Source organism: Pituophis catenifer, unplaced genomic scaffold (genome assembly GCF_029215685.1).
Source record: "Pituophis catenifer annectens isolate HBS135680 unplaced genomic scaffold, rPitCat1.0.hap2 SCAF_5, whole genome shotgun sequence".
Taxonomy (NCBI): domain Eukaryota; kingdom Metazoa; phylum Chordata; class Lepidosauria; order Squamata; family Colubridae; genus Pituophis; species Pituophis catenifer.
Genome location: NW_027256885.1, coordinates 16,766,918 through 16,786,788, shown reverse-complemented (window position 1 = coordinate 16,786,788; position 19,871 = coordinate 16,766,918). Strand labels below are relative to the sequence as shown.

Genomic DNA, 19,871 nt, shown 5'->3' with positions numbered 1-19,871 from the left:
ACTGGTAGAAGGCCCTGGTTCTGCTAAATCAGAATCTTGAGCAGGCTGTGGACTATCTAAATGTCTACGCTTTGCTGTTGCCTTTTGACTCTTTGCCACTTGCTGTTCTACGGCATCATGTAATCTCTTCTCTGCCCTTTCCTGCGCTCTTGATGGGCACGTGAGAGCCATAGCCTTGGCCTTGATCTTTGCTGCTGAAGTCTGACTGCCAGACTTAGACCCATGGCCACTATTAGTGCTGCGGGTAGATCTTCTGGGAGACTCCCCACTGCTCTCCATACTGTATCCAGAAAAACACCTTAAATCTCTATTCCACCAGTATTACAAGGAATAATCCTCAACTGCAGAATAGATGAAACAGCCTCACATGATCTGAAGAAAAACAATCCTTTGAGGCCAAATACGTAGATCAGAAGTGGAGCTGAAGTAAGGAATCAGTCTAATTCTCCAGTTCAAAAGAGGAGAAAAAAGGCCTGTGCAGGCTCCACACCACTGCACTGTGGCCCTCCCCTCCCTGGTCAGCAAACTGTGACCAGGCCTCCTCTTCACCTCAGGGGAATAGTACCCGGGTCCGGGCTCCTTTGTGCGTCCCTGACGGCTTAAGCTGCACTGGAGGGGCGAGAACCCGAACCCTATGGCAGCTGCTGCTCCGTGCCTTTAACAATAGGGGAAAACAAAATGGCCGCCTGTCCGGTGGCCTCCTCAGCACTATTTTGGCACCAAAATGCCCAAAGTCGTACAGACGGTGCTTCCACCCCCCTCCTTACTACTTACAGCCTCGGAGGGTAGGTGGTCAGGGCACAAGGCAGGAATGGCTGAATCCCGACGTCCACTGCCTGATCAGAGCCCACATGTGGCTTGGCGTTTCACAAAATGGCGGCCGTTTCTTCTAGCCGCCAAACAGCTGAGATCCCCTCGCCTAGCGCTCTGCCAGCAAAGGCGACAAATATAAATTTAAAGCTGGGCATGGATGCAGCCAGGGGTCCTCAGCCGAGGAACCCCCTCCCACGACGATCTTTCTTCGACTCTTCAAAACCTTTTAAAAACGCAAGAAACCCCCACAAGGGGAAAGAAAACAAAACCAAACAAACCAAAAAAATTAAACCAGAACTATCTGACTAAATTTAACAAGAGAACTCTAAATCCGTCCAACCGAGCTCAGGACTGAGATGAATCTGGGAGCGTGTGCAAAGGAGGGCGTCTCTTTAAGATTGAACTCAGTCCATAGAGCCAAAAGACAGAGTGATACCCCATGCCTGGAGTCTCGAGTTCTTAGCTGGAAAACAAATGATCCATTGCATTCCTGTGGGGTGGTGGTGGTGAAGAGGTGGTGGTGGTCTGGCAACGGTTTGGAAAGTTGGTGACTTCTCTCTTCTAAGCCCCCTCCCCCCTTCAAGGCATTTGATTTAGACTGGAGACATTATCCAATTATTTATACACTTTAGACGCCATGTGATTCCACATGACACTGGGCATCTCGTTTGCTGGCCCCCCCCCCCGGTGATTAGCTTCTAGGGGCTTCTTCCCGATACATTATTATCCATAAAGCAGCATCCAATCCATATATTCATCCTCTCTCTAGCTATATATGTATGTATGTATGTATGTATGTATGTATGTATGTCTATTATATGCCTGCATGAATGCATCTAATCTATATTATCTCTCTAGCTATCTTTATCTATCCATTTCTCTCCCCATCCATCCATACCATCTCTCTAGCTGTCATCTATCCATCTCTATCTATATATCCATCCATCCAATCTGTATAATCTCTCTAGCTATCATCTTATCTAGCCATCTGTCCATCCATGCATCTCTGTATAACCCAGTGGTGAAATCTGAACTGGTTTGCTACCGGTTCGCTGGCCGCACATACGCACTTCGCATGAAAAGGAGGCTTGGGAAGGTAAGTAGAACAGCGAGGCGGGGGGGGGAAGAGAAATCTGTCACGTGATCTTGGGAACCTTTTTAAAAGCATTTTTTACTACCGGTTCGGGTGGATAGGTAGTAAAAAATGCTTTAAAAAAGTAAAAAAAAAGGTTCCGACGATCACAGCTGTACCGCGCGATCGTCTGAGCTTTTTTTTTTTTACTTTTTAAAAGCATTTTTTTACTACCTATTCCCCTGAACCGGTAGTAAAAAAATGCTTAAAAAGGAAAAAAAAATTCCGACCATCGCACATTGCTCAGATGATCGTCGGAACTTTTTTTTTTTTCCATTTTTTTACTACCGGTTCGGCGAATCAGTAGCATTTTTTACTACCGGTTTGGGCGAACTGCCCGAACCAGTAGCATTTCACCTGATCTAACCTATATAATCTCTCTTATCTAACTATCATATCTATCCATTTCTCTCCATCCATCTCTCTCCATCCATCCATTTTTCTCTCTCTCCATCCATCCATCTCTCTGTTATCTACCCATCCATCCCTCCATCCAATCTGTATGTCTCTCATGTTATCCATCCCTGGATCCATCTTATCCTCTCTTGTTACCATCTTTAGTCTGCTCCCCTCGTCTTGGCTCTATATTCCATCTCATACCTTTTAGCCGTAAGGAGAGTTCTTGGCCTTTGGATTGTGGGTACTGAGGGAGCCTGGCTCACTGCTGCCGTTCTATTACCAGAGGTGACAGTCCATCTTTTTAATGCCAGCCACCGTGAGAGGGTGGTTTTTGGCATCTTTATCCTGGTTTCTTCTGAACGGCTGAGACTCCTTTTTCACTGCCGTGAGAGGGCAGTGGACTCCAGATGACCCATACCCAAAGGCTCTGTACTGTCTCTCGGGGACCATTTTACTGTCAATCATGATTGAACCCCCAGCCATATATCACCTTTACCCCAGGCTGTTTTCGGATGTATTCAGCGGCTGAACTTTTGGTGCTGCGAGACTACCCCCTCTCGCAGATTTGGCCCTCCACACTATCGAGGGCCTACCTTGATGACGGGCTCTGGAACCCCGAGAGGTGGCATGCAGCGAAAAGGAGGCTGAGGAGTTTTCTCTCTAAATTTTTAACTAATTTTTTAAGGGGTTCTGGGGGGGGAGGGTTGGATTGGAACTAGGGTTGTGGGTTTGGGGGATAACCCACTGAGAGAGGAACTAGGCCCGGTTGGGGGGCATGGCACGGGAGGCGCAGGGTTCCGGGTCGATGAGGGGGTTAGAGCTTGTAACGAGGGCCAGTACATCAGTACTGTGAGTGGGAGGGGCAGATATGGCGGGAGCAGGGGGCCAAACCTGGTTTTGGGAGTGCGCGCCCGCTGTCTTCAAGCGGTGGTGCGCTCCGGCCCCCAAGGCTCCTCTCGTTCCCCAGGTAGTCCAGATTCTCAGGGCCCAGATCTCCGGCTGATGTTATGCAATGCCAGATCCGTAGTAAATAAAGCCCCCCTCATTTGTGATCTAGTTCAGGAGGGGGGAGCGGATCTGGCAGGAATTACGGAGACCTGGTTGGGCCAAGAGGGGGGGATTCCCCTCGTTGAAATGTGCCCTCCTGGTTTCCGCGTATTTCATCAACCGAGGTCACAGGGTAGGGGCGGGGGGGGTGGCAGTTGTTATAAAAGAAGGTCTTGGTCCGAGGGAGACCACTGTTCCTCAGACGGCCGGTTGTGAGTCCCTCCTGGTGAAGTGGGGTCATGGGGTACAGGTGGGTTTGCTGATCACGTACCTGGCTCCCTGCCACGTGGCAGCGGCCCTGCCCGAACTGCTCAACGTTATAGCCGGGGTGGCGGTTGATACCCCGAGGCTTATGGTCATGGGGGATTTTAACCTGCCATCCATCGGTGAAACGTCTGAGGCGGCGCGGGAGTTCATGGCTTCCATGACGGCTATGGACCTGACCCAGTTAGTGCATGGCCCTACTCACACGGGGGGAAACACTCTGGACTTGGTTTTTGTCTCTGGTCAGTGGTTGAATGATCTCGATATTGGGGATATAGTGACTGAACCCTTGTCATGGTCGGATCATTCCCTCCTTCGCCTTGACCTTCGAACCGCTACACCCCGCCGCAGGGAGGCGGAACCGATGAGGTGGTTCTGCCCCAGGCGCCTGATGGACCCTGATCGGTTCCAGACAGAGCTTGGGCCGTTTCCTGAGGCTCTGGCTCACGGCTCGACCGAAGACCTGGTGGCCGCCTGGGATAGGGCGGCCGCTGGAGCTCTGGATCGGGTCGTGCCTTTGCGGCCTCTGACCCGGCACTGATCTCGCTTGGCTCCTTGGTTTACCGAGGAGCTGAGGGAGATGAAGCGCCGGAAAAGACGCCTGGAGAGCGGTTGGAGGGCCAGCCGGTCTGAATCTGACCGAACACTGGTAAGGTCTCATATTAAGACTTACCTTGTGGCGATAAAAGCGGCAAAATGTAACTATTTTTCCGCTCTTATTGCATCATCAGATAACCGCCCGGCCGCCCTGTTTAGGGTGACCCGCTCCCTGCTCCTTCAGGAAGCGCGGGAGGACCCCTTGGAGGGTAGAGCTGAGGACTTTGTACAGTATCTGTATGATAAAATCGCTCAGTTTCAGGAACATCTGGACTCTGACGGGGTAGATTCAGGGGGGAGGATGGAGGCAGGTCTTGAGAATATTATCTGGGAAGAGTTCGATTCTGTGACTCCCGAAGACGTGGACAGGATACTGGGTAGACTGAGTGCTGCCACATGTTTATTGGACCCGTGTCCCTCCTGGTTGGTGCTGGCCTCTCGGGAGGTTACACGAGGCTGGCTACAGGGAATTATAAATGCTTCTCTGAGTGAGGGTGTCTTTTCCGCCGCCTTGAAAGAGGCGGTGGTGAGACCTCTCCTCAAGAAGCCTTCCCTGGATCCGGCAATATTGGCGAACTACCGTCCAGTCTCCAACCTTCGTTTTGTTGCGAAGGTTGTTGAGTGTGGTAGTACGACAGCTTCCTCAGTACCTGGATGAATCGGCTTATCTGGATCCGTTCCAGTCTGGCTTCAGGCCTGGGTACAGCACGGAAACGGCATTGGTCGCATTGGTTGATGATCTCTGGAGGGCTCGGGACAGGGGTTGCTCCTCTGTCCTGGTCCTATTAGACCTCTCAGCGGCTTTTGATACCATCGACCATGGTATCATGCTGCACCGGCTGGAAGAGCTAGGGGTGGGAGGCACCGTGTTGCGGTGGTTCTCCTCCTTCCTCTCTGACTGGTCGCAGTCAGTGTTGGCAGGGGGGCAGAGGTTGACCCCGAGGCCCCTTGTATGTGGGGTGCCACAAGGGTCGGTCCTCTCGCCCCTTCTGTTCAACATTTATGTGAAGCCGCTGGGTGAGATCATCTGTGGTTTCGGGGTGAAGTACCACCAGTACACTGATGACACCCAGCTGTACATCTCCACCCCGGACCACCCCAGTGATGCCCTTGAAGTGATGTCCCGGTGCCTGGAGGCTGTACAGATCTGGATGGGGAGGAACAGACTCAGACTCAACCCATCCAAGACCGAGTGGCTGTGGTTTCCGACATCCCGATATAGTCAGTTGGTGCCATCACTGACTATTGGGGGCGAGTCGTTGGCCCCCACGGAGAGGGCTCGCAACTTGGGAGTCCTCCTGGACTCACAGCTGTCTTTAGAAGAGCACTTGACGGCTGTGGCCGGGAGGGCGTTTTATCAGGTTCGCCTGATTCGCCAGTTGCGTCCCTTTCTGGATCGGGACTCGTTAAATACGGTCACTCATGCCCTCGTCACTTCCCACCTGGACTACTGCAATGCTCTCTACATGGGGCTCCCCTTGAGGAGCACCCGGAGGCTCCAGCTAGTCCAGAATGCGGCCGCGCGGGTGGTTATGGGAGCGACGGGGCGCTCCCATGTGACCCCCCTCCTGCGCGAGCTGCACTGGCTCCCGGTGGTCTTCCAGGTGCGCTTCAAGGTTTTGGTTACCACCTTTAGAGTGCTCCATGGCTTAGGACCGGGGTATTTACGAGACCGCCTTCTGCCACCAGTGGCCTCTCACCGACCAGTACGCTCCCATAGAGAGGGGCTCCTCAGGGTGCCGTCGGCCAAACAATGTCGACTGGCGGCCCCCTCTGTGGGGGCACCTGCCATCTGGAATGAGCTCCCCCCGGAGATACGGAGGATCCCGGACCTGCACGCTTTTCGCCATGCCATCAAAACATTTCTTTTTCAGCAGGCCGGCCTGGCCTAACCTCTCTTTAAACTTTTAAAAAATTTTAAATTTTAAATTTGTCTTAAGAATTTGGGGTGTTTTAAATTTCGTTTTCCGGGCCAAATTATTTAATTGTATTTTAATGCTTTTTAACATTTGTATTATATGTCTTTTATCTGGCTGTTCACCGCCCTGAGTCCTTCGGGAGTAGGGCGGTATACAAATTCAATAAATAATAATAATAATAATAATCAATCCATCCATCCATATATATCAACTCTCTATGATCTTATCTATCATGTAACATTTTATCCATCCATCCATGCCGCTCTCTCCATCTATATCAACTCTATCATCTTATCTACCTATCCATCTTTTCTCTCTCTTGCGCTCTCTCAATTTGCAACCTCAGCATATCTAAGACCAGGAGCTACCACCACGCTGACACCGAGGCTTATAGGGTAGAGAAACTATAAGGCACATTGGGAGTTCGTTCTTCAACCCAAGGACCTGAACTCATCTCTCTGTGTGGAAAGAGACTCTCCGGAGGGGCAACCAAGAGCCTGTGGGAACAAATACCTGTTTCCTCGTCTCTGGGAGGACGTTCCGGTCCAGGAATCCCAGCGGGCCCGTTCCAGTTCTTCATATTTTTGGTGATAGGTCAGATATGTTTCATCTGAAGTGTCTTCCAGCTAGAAAAAAAGAAAGTTAAGGTCAAAAGGTCTCCAATCAAGTTTGGAAATGGTGGAGGGAGGGGGGGGCATGAGGAAAAGAAAAGAGAAGACTACAAAGAGGAGGAGGAAAAGGACTGTGGAGTCCTTGGTGCTCTCCGAGCTTGGTGGTTTTCTTGCAGACATTTCATGACCTGACTAGGGAACGTCATCAGGCACTTGGGTCCTCCCCATACTGGGCCAGGTGTCACATGTTGGCCGTTATGATCTGGAGGCAGCAACCCCCCTCCTCCCTCCACTCCTGAATTCACAACATCCATCTAGCCCCTTGCCCGATTGTGGCTGGGGTGGCGCAATGTGTATGGTGAAACACACACACACATACACGAGCTTGGGGATGGACCCACAACCACACGGGGCCACCTGGGGGTGCCCTCTTACCTCTGTGTCTGCTTCCTCTAAGATCACTAACTCTTTGGGATCCACTGTTCTCCAGCTAAAGGGAGAAAAACAGAGGTGATTGATCGCTTGATTTGTGGGGAGTCCTCGACTTGTTTATGACGGTCGTAGGGTCCCCGGGGTCACGTGATCCCCTTTGGCAAACTTCTGACGAGCAGTCAAGGGGGAAGTGGGATTTGCTTATTGACCGTGTGGCTGACTTAACCACTGCAGGGATTCACTGAACGATGGTGGCAAGGAAGGTCCTAAAATGGGGCAAAACTCACTTTACAAATGCTTCACTTAACCGTGTGACTCACTCAGCAACCGCAGGGATTCACTTAACAACGGTGGCAAGAAAGGTCCTAAACTTTTTTATACGCATGCGCATGCTCGAAGATGGCGGTGCTGGGTGAGCTCCCGATCTGATGATGGGGGCTATTTGGCCTTTTCGAGGGGTGTAGGGGCGCTAAATCCTCCTGCGACCCCGAGCCCCAGTGAGGAGAGACCCTGCCCAACCTGGGGAGGATTTTTGCTCCCCTTGTGACATCATGGTTGGAGCGAGGGGCTAGCGGTCTGGGAGAGGTCCTGAAGGGTGCTTGGGACGCCGAGGACGCCGCGGAGCGCCGCAGGGTTGGTAGCGGCGGCGGCGGCGGCGGCGGCGACGCTGTGAGACCTTCCTGGGCGCTGTGGGACTGCCTGGAGCCCCGCGAGGTTGTGGCGGCGGTGAGGGCGCCGTAAACAACTGAGGGCGCCGAAGAACAGCTGAGGGCGCCGAGAAAGCAACGGCGGTGATGGCGGCGGCAGCAGCAGCAGCGGGAATGGCGGTAGCAGCGATGGTGGGAGCAGCTTGGCGTGGCCGCAAAGAGTCATCTAGCTGCGGTCCTTGTTTTTTTTTCCATCGGAGAAGAGGGGCTGGAGGGGGACGGTGGCTCCGGCGGTGGTACGAACGGCCGTGGGGCGATGCCCCCCCTCCTCCCCCTCCCCCCCCCCACTCAAAGCAGCAGAACCAAGGCGGTGCTGGCGGTGGAGGCCAGTTGGCGGCGCTGGTTGCCCCCCCCCATGCATCTGTTATGGTGCTGGGGTGGGGGGTGACACTGGCTCCGGTGCGACGTCTGCCACAGAATGCTGCAGTGGTGGCTTGCTGAGAGTGGAGAGGAGAAGCCGAAGTGAGGGGGCCTGGACTTACAGATCGGCAGAGGAGGAGATGTTACCCTCCTCTGGGGATATTGTTTCCCCCCCCCCCTCCTTCCCCCTGCCTTCCCCCCCACCTTTTCATGGGGGGTGGGGCTTACGAACTACTATGCTCTGGACATCCTGGACCCCCCCCCCCCCACTATGTTCCACTCATGTCCTCGCTGGTAGGAGAGACTGAACACCATTTGAAAGAACTGAGGGATTTTTGTATCCCAACGGGGAGGATAGAACATTGTTCCCGTTAACCCTTGTAACGGGACCGGCCATCGTGAGAGGATGGTTGGCTATTAGCCTCTGTTGGAGAAAAAGAACATTGGACCTTCTCCCTGTCGTGAGAGGACAGTGGAGTCCAGCTCTACAAATGGACATTTTTGTGATCTGTATGTTCAGTCACCCCTTTGGACTATGATAGACCCCCGGACTGGCCTTTTTCCCATCGCTGGTTCGGTTGATGCTCCAAAAAGCCGACCTTCTTGCGCTGCGAGACTCCCCCCTCTCGCAGGCCTGGCCCTCCACATTATCGAGGGCCTATCTTGATGACGGGCTTTGGAACCCCGAGAGATGGCATGTAGCGAAGAGGGGGTTGAGGGGTTTTTTAGGAAAATTTTTTAAAAAAATTTTAAGGGGACCCGGGAGGGAGGGGGGGGGGTTGTAAAAGCGGACCTGGGGGGGTCCAGATAGCAACCGAGCAGGATGATGGGTCGATTAGTTGCAGCAGGAGGGTCGCGAAAGGAAATTCAACCGGGAAGCAGGGGGATGACAGGAAGGGCTGTGAAATTGAAATAATGAGTGGGAGGGGCAGGTATGACGGACGCAGGGGGCCATATCAAGTGTCGGGGGTGCGCATACGCTGTTTACGAGCGATTGCGCACTCCGGCCCCCGATGCGTGACTCGTGTCCTGGGTTGTGTAGAGTCTCAGGCCCTGGGTCCGCGGCTGATGTTGTGTAATGCCAGGTCGGTGGTTAATAAAGCCCCCCTCATTTGTGACCTTATTTCGGAGGGGGGTGCGGACCTGGCAGGTATCACGGAGACCTGGTTGGGCCAGGAGGGGGGGGTCCCCCTCGTTGAGATGTGCCCGCCAGGTTTCCGTGCATTTCATCAGCCAAGGGCCCAGGGGAGGGGTGGGGGGAGTGGCGGTGATTATTAGGGAAAGTCTTTGTCCGAGGGAGACCACTGTTCCTCAGATAGCCGGATGTGAGTCCCTCTGTGTAAAGTGGGGCCGTGGGGTGCAGATGGGTTTGCTGACTACGTACCTGGCTCCCTGCCACGTGGCAGCGACCCTGCCCGAACTACTCGACGTCATTGCCGGGGTGGCGGTTGATACCCCCAGACTTATTGTCATGGGGGATTTCAACCTTCCATCCGCGGGTGAGGCGTCAGAGGTGGCTCGGGAGTTCATGGCTTCCATGACGGCCATGGACCTGACCCAGTTAGTTCAAGGCCCCACTCACATAGGGGGACACACTCTGGACCTGATTTTTGTCTCTGGTCAGTGGTTGAATGATCTTGGTAGAGGGGACCTAGATATTAAACCCTTGTCATGGACAGATCATTCGCTCCTCCAACTAGACTTTCCTACCGCCGCCCCCCGCCGCAGGGAGACGGAGCCAACTAGATGGTTCCGTCCCAGGCGCCTGATGGAACCCGAAAGGTTCCTGACGGAGCTTGGGCCGTGTCCTGAGACCCTAACACACGACTCGACTGAAGAGCTGGTGGCCGCCTGGGAAAGGGCGGCCGCTGGAGCTTTGGACCGCGTCGTGCCTTTGCGGCCTCTGACCCGATGCCGATCTCAACTGGCTCCTTGGTTTTCTGAGGAGCTGAGAGAGATGAAGCGTCGGAAAAGACGCCTAGAGAGCATTTGGAGGACTAGCCAATCCGATTCCGACCGGACACAGGTGAGGTCTTATATCAAGACCTACCTAGTGGCGATAAAAGCGGCAAAGTCTAACCACTTTTCCGCTCTTATCGCATCTGCAGAGAACCGCCCAGCCGCCTTGTTTAGGGTGACCCACTCCCTCCTCCGGGGGGGAGTGCGGGAAGATCCCTTGCAGGGTCGCGCTGAGGATTTTGTGCAATTCCTGCACGATAAAGTCGCTCGGATTCGGGATGGCTTGGACTCCGACTGGATGAGTCCACGGGAGGAGACGAGGGCAGGTCTTGAGAATGTTACCTGGGAGGAGTTTGATCCTGTGACTCCCGAGGATGTGGACAGGGTTCTGGGTAAGATTAGTGCCGCCACGTGTTTATTGGACCCGTGTCCCTCCTGGTTGGTGCTGGCCTCCCGGGAGGTTACACGAGGCTGGCTCCAGGGGATTATAAGTGCTTCTCTGAGTGAGGGTGCCTTTCCTGCCGCCTTGAAAGAGGCGGTAGTGAGGCCCCTCCTCAAGAAGCCTTCCCTGGACCCGGCTGAATTAGCCAACTATCGTCCAGTCTCCAACCTTCGTTTTGTGGCGAAGGTTGTTGAGAGCGTGGTGGCACGACAACTTCCCCGGCACCTGGATGAAGCTATCTATCTAGACCCGTACCAGTCGGGCTTCAGGCAGGGGTACAGCACTGAAACGGCATTGGTCGCGTTGGTGGATGATCTCTGGAGGGCTCGGGACAGGGGCTGCTCCTCTGTCCTAGTCCTATTAGACCTCTCGGCGGCTTTTGATACCATCGACCATGGTATCATGCTGCAGCGGTTGAGGGGGTTAGGAATAGGGGGCACCGTTTTGCGGTGGTTCTCCTCCTTCCTCTCCGACCGCTCGCAGTTTGTGTTGGCAGGGGGACAGAGGTCGACCTCGAGGCATCTCGCATGGGGAGTGCCACAAGGGTCGGTCCTCTCGCCTCTCCTGTTCAACATTTATGTGAAGCCGCTGGGTGAGATCATCCGTGGTTTCGGGGTGAAGTGTCATCTGTACGCTGACGATACTCAGCTGTACATCTCCACCCCAGACCACCCCAACGATGCCCTTGATGTGATGTCCCGCTGCCTGGAGGCCGTGCGGGCCTGGATGGGGAGGAACAGGCTCAGACTCAACCCCTCCAAGACCGAGTGGCTGTGGCTTCCGGCGCCCCGATATGGTCAGCAGGTGCCATCGCTGACAATTGGGGGTGAATCTTTGCCCCCCACAGAGAGGGCTCGCAATCTGGGTGTCCTCCTGGACGCACGGCTGTCTTTAGAAGAGCATATGACGGCCGTGGCCAGGGGGGCCTTTTATCAGGTTCGCCTGATTCGCCAGTTGCAGCCCTTTCTGGATCGGGACGCCTTGCGCACGGTCACTCACGCCCTTGTCACCTCCCGGTTGGACTATTGTAATGCTCTCTACATGGGGCTCCCCTTGAAGAGCACTCGGAGGCTCCAACTGGTCCAGAATGCGGCCGCGCGGGTGGTTATGGGTGCAACCCGTTGTGCCCATGTGACACCCCTCCTGCGCGAGCTGCACTGGCTCCCAGTGGTCTTCCGGGTGCGATTCAAGGTGTTGGTTACCACCTTTAAAGCGCTCCATGGCATAGGACCCGGGTACCTTCGAGACCGACTTCTGCCACCAATAGCCTCCCACCGACCAGTTCGCTCCCACAGAGAGGGTCTCCTCCGGGTGCCATCAGCCAAGTTATGTCGGCTGGCGACACCCAGGGGGAGGGCCTTCTCTGTGGGAGCTCCAGCCCTGTGGAATGAATTGCCCCCCGAAATACGAAAGATTTCCGACCTCCGGGTGTTTCGCTGCGCTCTGAAGACCCTGTTGTTCCGCCAGGCAGGGCTATTAACATAATGTTTTAAATTGGGGTATTTTAAATTTCTGGGATTTTAATTGGAGCCTAATTATTTAATGATTTTAAATTTTAATTGTTGTCGTGTTTTTTGTGTTTTTAAATAGGCTGTACACCGCCCTGAGTCCTTCGGGAGAAGGGCGGTATAGAAATAAAATTATTATTATTATTATTATTAAACTGGGGCAAAACTCATTGAAAAATGCTTCACTTAACAACCCTGTGATTCACTCAGCAACCAGTGATTCCCTTAACGATGGCGGCAGGAAAAGTGGGGACAAACTCACTTAACAAGCTTTCCTTAACAACCGAGCATCTCCCTTAACCACCGTCTTTCTCCACAACAGAAAGTTGGGGCCAGCATTGTGGTCGTGAAGTCGAGGATTCCCCGGTAATGGAACGACTTCCTCAAATTAAATTCCACTTATTCTTCACTTTCTAAAATTCCAGATTCCGAATTCCTCAGGAAATCGATTTGAGTATCCCCCCCCTCAAAATTAAAGTAAATAAAATAAAGGAACTCACCTGGGGGTTAAAATCTCTTTATATTGCAGTTTTTCCACCCGGGTGGCGGCGGCCATGGACATGGGAATGACGATGTTGTCGATATCGTAGGATGTTTCCACTTTTTTCTTCTTGGCAGGCTGCTAGGGGTTTGTGTGTGAAAAAAAAACGCAACACGCAATCGGTAAAACCAACAAGACAACGCCTGGGGCGTTGTATCTCTGAATCCCGAAAGGGTCTTTTGGGGGGATTTTGATGGGATGGACATGAGGCAACGGTCCTGGGGGGCTTCCCTATTACACAATGGGATGTGTGTAGGTCGGGATTGAAGGGATGGTCTGTTTTAGTGGGGCGGTGGGAGGGGGGGTTTGTCTTGCAGACGTTTCATGAGCCCGCTAGGTTACATCATCAGTGTTGGAAGGGGGGTTTGCAGAGAGGTGGAAGACTGTGTGGTCCTTGGTGCTCTTTGAGCTGGGTGGTTTTCTATCAGACGTTTCATGACTCAACTAGAGAACATTATCAGGGAGGGAGGGAAGGAAGGGGGAGGGAGGACTGTGGGGTCCTTGGTTGTTTCCTTGCAGATGTTTCAGAACTCAACTAGGGAATGTCATCAGTAACAGAAGGGAGGGGGTTTATGGAGAGGAAGAGAAGGGAGAAGGAGCAAGAAGAAGAGGAGACAATAGATGAGAAGGAGAAGGCAAAGAAGAGGAAGAGACAATAGATGAGTTGGCGAAGAGGAGGAGGAAAGGACGATGAAGAAGAGAAGGAGACAATAGATGGGGAGAAGGAGAAGAGGCAGTCAAGAAGGAGGAGAACAACTATGGGGTTCTCAGTCCTCCCTGCCAGTGTTTCCTTGCAGATGTTTCACGACCCAACTAGGGAATGTCATCAGTGCTAGAAGGGAGGGGGTTATGGAGAGGAGGTGGTGGAGGAGCAGCTAGAAGAGGAGGAGGAGGAGACAATAAACGAGGAGAAGACGAGGAGTAAGAGACAATGAGAAGGCGAAGGTAAACAAGAGGAGAGGAGGATGAAGAAGAGGAGGAGACAATAAATGAGTAGAAAAAGAGGACGACGAAGAGGGGGAGGAAGAGGAGGAGGAAGAGAACAACTATGGGGTTTTCGGTCCTCCATGCAAAGGTTTCCTCGCAGACGTTTCACGAACCAACTAGGGAATGTCATCAGTGCTGGAAGGGAGTGGGCTTGCGCTCTTTTTCTACACGGCCGAAGGATCTCCTTCCGGCTCACTCACCAACACGGAGCTACTGTTGCTGGCCGTCGCGGGATGAGGGGGCACGTGATTGATGTGCGGAACGGGGGGGTTTTCGAGGCACAGAGGCGGCGCCTGGAGTGAAGCACCCAGTTTGTTGGCAGCAGGACGTGGGGCGCAGAGGCCAAAGCCGGCCAATCCTTTCAACAGAGCGCCTGGAAAAAAGGGAAGGAATAGAAGATGCGTCAGTGAAATCCGTCGTAAGTCAGGACGATTCCCACCATTGACCCCGTCCTCTGCCAACCACCGATCCAGGTTTTCTGGTCCCGATAAAATATTTTCTGATCATTCCATGGAAAGATGTCTTTCTTCATTGCCCTCCCATTAAAGTGAGTCCACGACTTACGACAGTTCGTTTAGTGACAGTTCAATGTTACGACGGCCCTGAAACAAGGGACTTAGGACCATTTTTCAGAGTTACGCCCTTTACAATCTTGTGATCAAAATTCAGACACTCGGCAACTGACTCGTATTTCTGACGGGGTCACGCGATTCCCCTTTTGCCACCTTCCGGCGAAGAAAAGTCAACGGGGAAGCCAGATTCACTTAACGACCATCTGACTAACTTAACCACTGCAGCGATTCATTTCACGATGGTAGGGCCGTACAGGTCATAAAACGGGCAACTTTTTTAAAAAACAAAGTCTTACCCAGCCAGAGGAAATTGGGGGCTCCCATCAAGGGGAAAGCCAGATTCGCTTAACGACCATGTTACTCACTGAACCATGGCCGGGATTCATTTAACGACAGGGGCAAGAATGTTCATCACATGTTCAAAATTTATTTAATTAACATCTCCCTTAGCAGCTGAATTGTTGGCGGTCATACATCGAGGACTGCCCCATATTCCAAAGCAGGCAACGACGACCACCCCGTGATCGAAATTCAGATGCTTGGCAACCGGTTTCGATTCCTCTTTCGAACTACAAGGCCCATCAGGGAGATGGGACATGGTGTTAAAGAGACCAAAAAAACAACAACAACATGTGGCTACTTTACCCGGAGTGGAAAGCAATGGGGAACCAACGTTGGTTAAGTCTTTCAAGCCGGCATGGGGCAGCTTCAGAAAGTCAGTTTTGGGGGTCCGCCAATGGTCTTCTCGGAGCAAGGCCTCGAAGTGTAAATGCAGGGGGTTGCCTGTTTAAAAATATAAATTACTATATAAAACATATAAATTATATTAAAAATATAATTATATAAAAATATAAATTATTACATAAAATATAAATTAGTATATAAAAATATAATAATTAAATTTTGAAAGTTGTGGGAGGAAAAAGGGGTGAATGGATGAGACCGATGGGCTCTCTTTTTGCCTGAGTGGGTGGAAAGAACGCTACAAAAATTGAGACCGAGGTCAAGGGGCTAGTCCTCTTCGAGTAACAGGTGAACGGCTTCGGATCCTTACGCCATGTGTAAGCTGGCGGAATCTTTTGTTTTTCGCCCTGTGTATGTATACATTGGAATGAAGACTGTGGTGTTTCTCTGTCATACGTGTGCGTGTATGTGGGTATATGTATAATGGTTATCTTTGGAGGGCTGAATTCAAGGAAATATCATTTTAATGTATGCTGATTAGTGTACATTTAAAGTGACAGTAATGTTTCTATTCCATCTATTCTATTCTAATTCTATTCTCTATTATTCTATTCTATTGTATTCTATTCTATTCTAATTCTATTATTCTATTCTATTCTATTCTATTCTATTCTATTCTATTCTATTCTATTCTCTATTTTTTCTATTCTCTATTCGATTCTACATTCTATACTATTCTATTCCATTCTATATCCTATATCCTATCCTATTTTCTATTTCATTCTATTCCATTCTGTATTCTATTCCATTCCATATTCTATATTCTCTTCTCTATATTCCATTCTGCATTCCATTCCATTCTTTGTTCTGTTCTGTTCTGTTCTGTTGTTCTGTTCTGTTCTCTATTCCATTCCATTCCATTCCATTCCATTCCATTCCATTCCATTCCATTCCATTCCATTCCATATTCTATAACAGTGATGGCGAACCTTTTTTTTTTTTTTTGCTTTAATTTATATGCCGCCCTTCTCCGGAGACTCAGGGCGGCTTACAATGCGTTAAGCAATAGCCTTCATCCTTTTGTATATTTATACAAAGTCAGCTTATTGCCCCCACAACTGGGTCCTCAATTTACCTACCTTTGAAAGGATGGAAGGCTGAGTCAACCTTGAGCCTGGTGAGATTTGAACTTGCAGTAATTGCAAGCAGCAGATGTTAATAACAGTGCTTTAGACCACTGTACTACAGGCTTTTTGGCATTGCGTGCCAAAAGTCCGAGCACGCAAACCCTCACGCGCTCTCGCATGCCAGCACCCATAATGCAATGGGTGCCCCCATTTGCGCATGCGCAAATGACCCCCACCATGCTCCTAATGCGCATGTGCCTCACACTGCACATGCGCACATGCAAACCCCACTGCGCATGTGTGCGCCCGCCACGCATGCACCCCCACTTTTTCCAAGAGGGCCGGCGCGCCTCTTACCGGAGGACAACCAGTTACCCTGGCAAGACAGCTGTTCCCAAGCCGGCGGCAGCGCTCTCAGCCCTGCCTGCCAACTCACCAGCGTCCGAGGGACCCAGCAAGGGAGTGCCAGGACCCCGGCCGCGCTGCGCTCTCCCCCGAGGCGGCCCCAGCTCGACCGCTGCCTGGCCTGGTCAGCAGAGAGCGAAGGGGTGGTGTCTCCGGCCGGCCCGGCACCTGCTCTCTGCTTGGAGGACCTGCTGCTGTCTTTAGGAACGGTGCTGAGCCGAGCTGCCCCGGGAGGAGCGGCCGCGAACCGGCGCTGTGCTCTTGGCCTCCGACTGAGGGAGTCAGCCCTCTCCGTGGGGAAACCCACAGCAACACGCGGGGAGAGGCAACTCAGTGCGAAGCGGCGGCCCCGAGGCTGGACTCAAAGCTTGCCAGCCTCGGCTCTGGAATGTGCATTTCCAGGGAGGAAAGCATTTTCGGGCGGCAGCGGGGAGGAGCCCAAGCAAGGGTTCAGGGTCGCAGCAGAACAAGCAGCCAAAGCCCATCTCCGCCGGCGCACCTGCCTCTCCCCCCCCTTCTTCTTGCTGGCCCTGAGCGCCCAAGGGAAGCGCCGGGTGGCTATTTTGAAAGGGGCGGGAGCGGTTTATACAAGCCGCAGGATAAGTGCATTGCATTTCAGGCGGCGGCTGGTCTGAAAATTCTGTATCGGATCAATTGTTTAGTTTATTAGCTTCTCCAGATTTTTTCATTTAATCTCCGGCTGCTGAAACCTCCCCAAAGGTCCCTCCAAGCAGCCCTCACAAACTCCCCCACGCTCCCTCTGCCCCACACCAGCAAGGCCAAGAGCCACCGTTGCTCAGGGCCTGAGCTTCCCAACCAGCAGGCGCAGCCGGGAACCGGAGCTCCACTTTCCCCAAAAGGCTGGCAAGCTGAGTCCAGCCTCGGGGCCACCGCTTCGCACCAAGTTGCCTCTCCCCGCGTGTTGCTGTGGGTTTCCCCACAGAGAGGGCTGATTCCCTCAGTCGGAGGCCAAGAGCACAGCGCCGGTTCGCGGCCGCTCCTCCCGGGGCAGCTCGGCTCAGCACCATTCCTAAAGACAGCAGCAGGTCCTCCAAGCAGAGAGCAGGTGCCGGGCTGGCCGGAGACGGCGCCCCTTCGCTCTCTGCTCGCCAGGCCAGGCAGGGGTCCAGCTGGGGCCGCCTCGGGGGAGAGCGCAGCGCGGCCGGGGTCCTGGTGCTCCCTTGCTGGGTCCCTCGGAGCGCAGCGAGGAGGAAACCCGGGATCCGCCGGCAGCGCAGACGATTCCCACCTGCAGCGATTGCAAACGCTGAGCCTGATGGCGGGAGGAGGCGGCTGGGGGAAGGGAGCCGAATGGGGTGGGGGGGGACGGGACGGCCGGCACAGCCACAACTCCAGCTCCTTCTGTCGTGGGTTGCAGGCGCCCTTTGGAACAGGGCTCTCCAACCTTGGCAACCTTAAGATTTGTGGACTTTGAGAACTCCCAGAGTTTTCAAAGTTGCCAAGGTTGGAGAGCCCAGCCCTGCCTTGGAAAGGCCTGTCGTAAGGCAGGCAGGAGGGTTCGACTCTCCCGAGCCTCCGCTCCTGCAAGGCACATTTACAGCCCGGGGGCGGAGCTGCAGTCCTGCTTGCGCCATTCATTGCAAGCCTCAGCCGCCCACCAACCGGAAAAGGCAGGTGGGCCCGGCTGGCAGCAACCGCGGCCTCCTCGTGTGTTTCCCCGCACCCCCTTCTGACTGGGGGAGCAGCGTGGGCAAAAGGCTGCTGGTCCACTGGTGGTCCGGACCGCCTGGGACCGCGCAAGTAGCTCACGCGGGCAGGGAGGGAGGGAATCCCTGGCTTACCTTGCTCTGCTCCCTTAGGAAGTGACCGCCGGGATTCCCTCTCTGCGTCTTTTGGCACGCGCGCCAATTGCTGGTCTTTGTGTCTGCATGCGCACCAGAAACCAGACCAGCTGGCCGGTGCGCATGCGCACTCTGGAAACAGGAAGATCGTTTTCCTGGAGTGTGCATGTGCAATGGGTGGCTGCTCTTCCAATTTCTGGCACACCCGTGCACATGAAAACCAGATGACCGGCGTACCAGAACCCAGAAGAAGAACGGGCGATGGCTTCACATGCCTGGAGAAATGGCTCTGCGTGCCACTTCCGGCACACGTGCCATAGGTTCGCCAACACGGTTCTATAACCTATCCTATTTTCTATTCCATTTTATTCTATTCGGTATTCTATTCCATATTCTATATTCTCTTCTACTCTTTTCTATTCCATTCCATTCTGCATTCTATTCTATATTCTATTCCATTCTATTGGCAATTGACTCGTATTTATGATGGTCACAGGGTCCCCAGGGTCCCGCGATCCCCTTCCACGACCTTCTGTCAAGCAATGTCCATGGGGAAAGCCTGATTCACACAAGTCCATGGGGAAATCCTGATTCACTCAACGACCATGTGACCAATTTAACTGGTGGGATACACGAGGCTTGGCAACTGACACGTATTTATGACGGTTGCAGTGTCTCGGTCTCACGCGATCCCCTTTTGTGACAAGCCAAGTCCACGGGGAAACCCGATTCCCTCAATGACCATGTTGCTCACTTAACAACGGCTGGGATGCCCTAAACGATGGCAAGAACGGTAGTAAAAGGAGGCAAACCTCCCTTCATCGCTGTCTCACTTAGCAACAGAAACGTTGGGCTCCATTGCAGTCGTAAAGTGAGGAAACAAGCCTGGTTTTTTTTGTGCCTGCAAACACAACGGAGGGGAAAAAGCGAAGGAGGCCAGAGAGTAATTTCGGAGGGGAGAAGGAGTTGCAGGCAGTGTCAAGTTACTCGCCATTCGGAAAGGAGAGGATGGGGTGGAAGCCAGAGTCCAGCAGAGCGATGCGTTCCTCCAATGACATGGCCTCCAGGTTGATAGTCGGCAGCGAGGCCTTAAAGTCGCACAAAATGCAGGAGTTGGGCTGCTCACAGGTGCACTTCAGGCTGAGAGGTTTTGGCGGCTGCAGGGCAAGAGAGGACACAGTGATGACATCAAACGACAATGACAACTACCAGAACAGCTCTTAGGTCCCCCCTGGGTTAGGCCTTGAAAGGAGTGTTTCATTGCTGGAGGATTTTAAGAAAACTGACGGGATAGCCAGTTGTCTGAAATGGGCGACGGTCTTCCACTGGAGCAGGGGGTTGGACTACAGGACCTCCGAGGTCCCTTCCGACTGTAATTCTGTGAGGATCTCCTGCTTGAGCAGGGGGTTGGACTAGATGACCTCCAAGGTACCTTCTGACTCTGTTATACTGAGGAAAAGGAGGGGGAGGGGGAGGAGGGAAAGGACTGTGGGGGTCCTTGCTGCTCTCTGAGCTGGGTGGGTTTCTTGCAGACGTTTCATGACCCAACTAGGGGATGTCATC

The 19,871-nt window shown here is 53.0% G+C and overlaps 1 protein-coding gene across 3 annotated transcripts in view; it reads right to left on the bottom strand.

Moving 5' to 3' along the window:
- Positions 1 to 19,871, bottom strand: part of LOC139317438 (KAT8 regulatory NSL complex subunit 1-like) — a 58,089-nt gene that overhangs the window by 7,155 nt on the left and 31,063 nt on the right. For 2 of the 3 annotated variants that reach the window (XM_070944497.1, XM_070944499.1), the window contains exons 6-11: positions 19,300 to 19,465; positions 14,936 to 15,073; positions 13,919 to 14,091; positions 12,691 to 12,812; positions 7,218 to 7,272; positions 6,685 to 6,797 (exon numbers count right to left, since the gene is read on the bottom strand). In XM_070944497.1, the coding sequence (XP_070800598.1) occupies positions 6,685 to 6,797; positions 7,218 to 7,272; positions 12,691 to 12,812; positions 13,919 to 14,091; positions 14,936 to 15,073; positions 19,300 to 19,465 (767 nt within the window). The remainder of the gene's footprint in view (positions 1 to 6,684; positions 6,798 to 7,217; positions 7,273 to 12,690; positions 12,813 to 13,918; positions 14,092 to 14,935; positions 15,074 to 19,299; positions 19,466 to 19,871) is intronic. The other variant, XM_070944498.1, reaches the window with a different exon arrangement.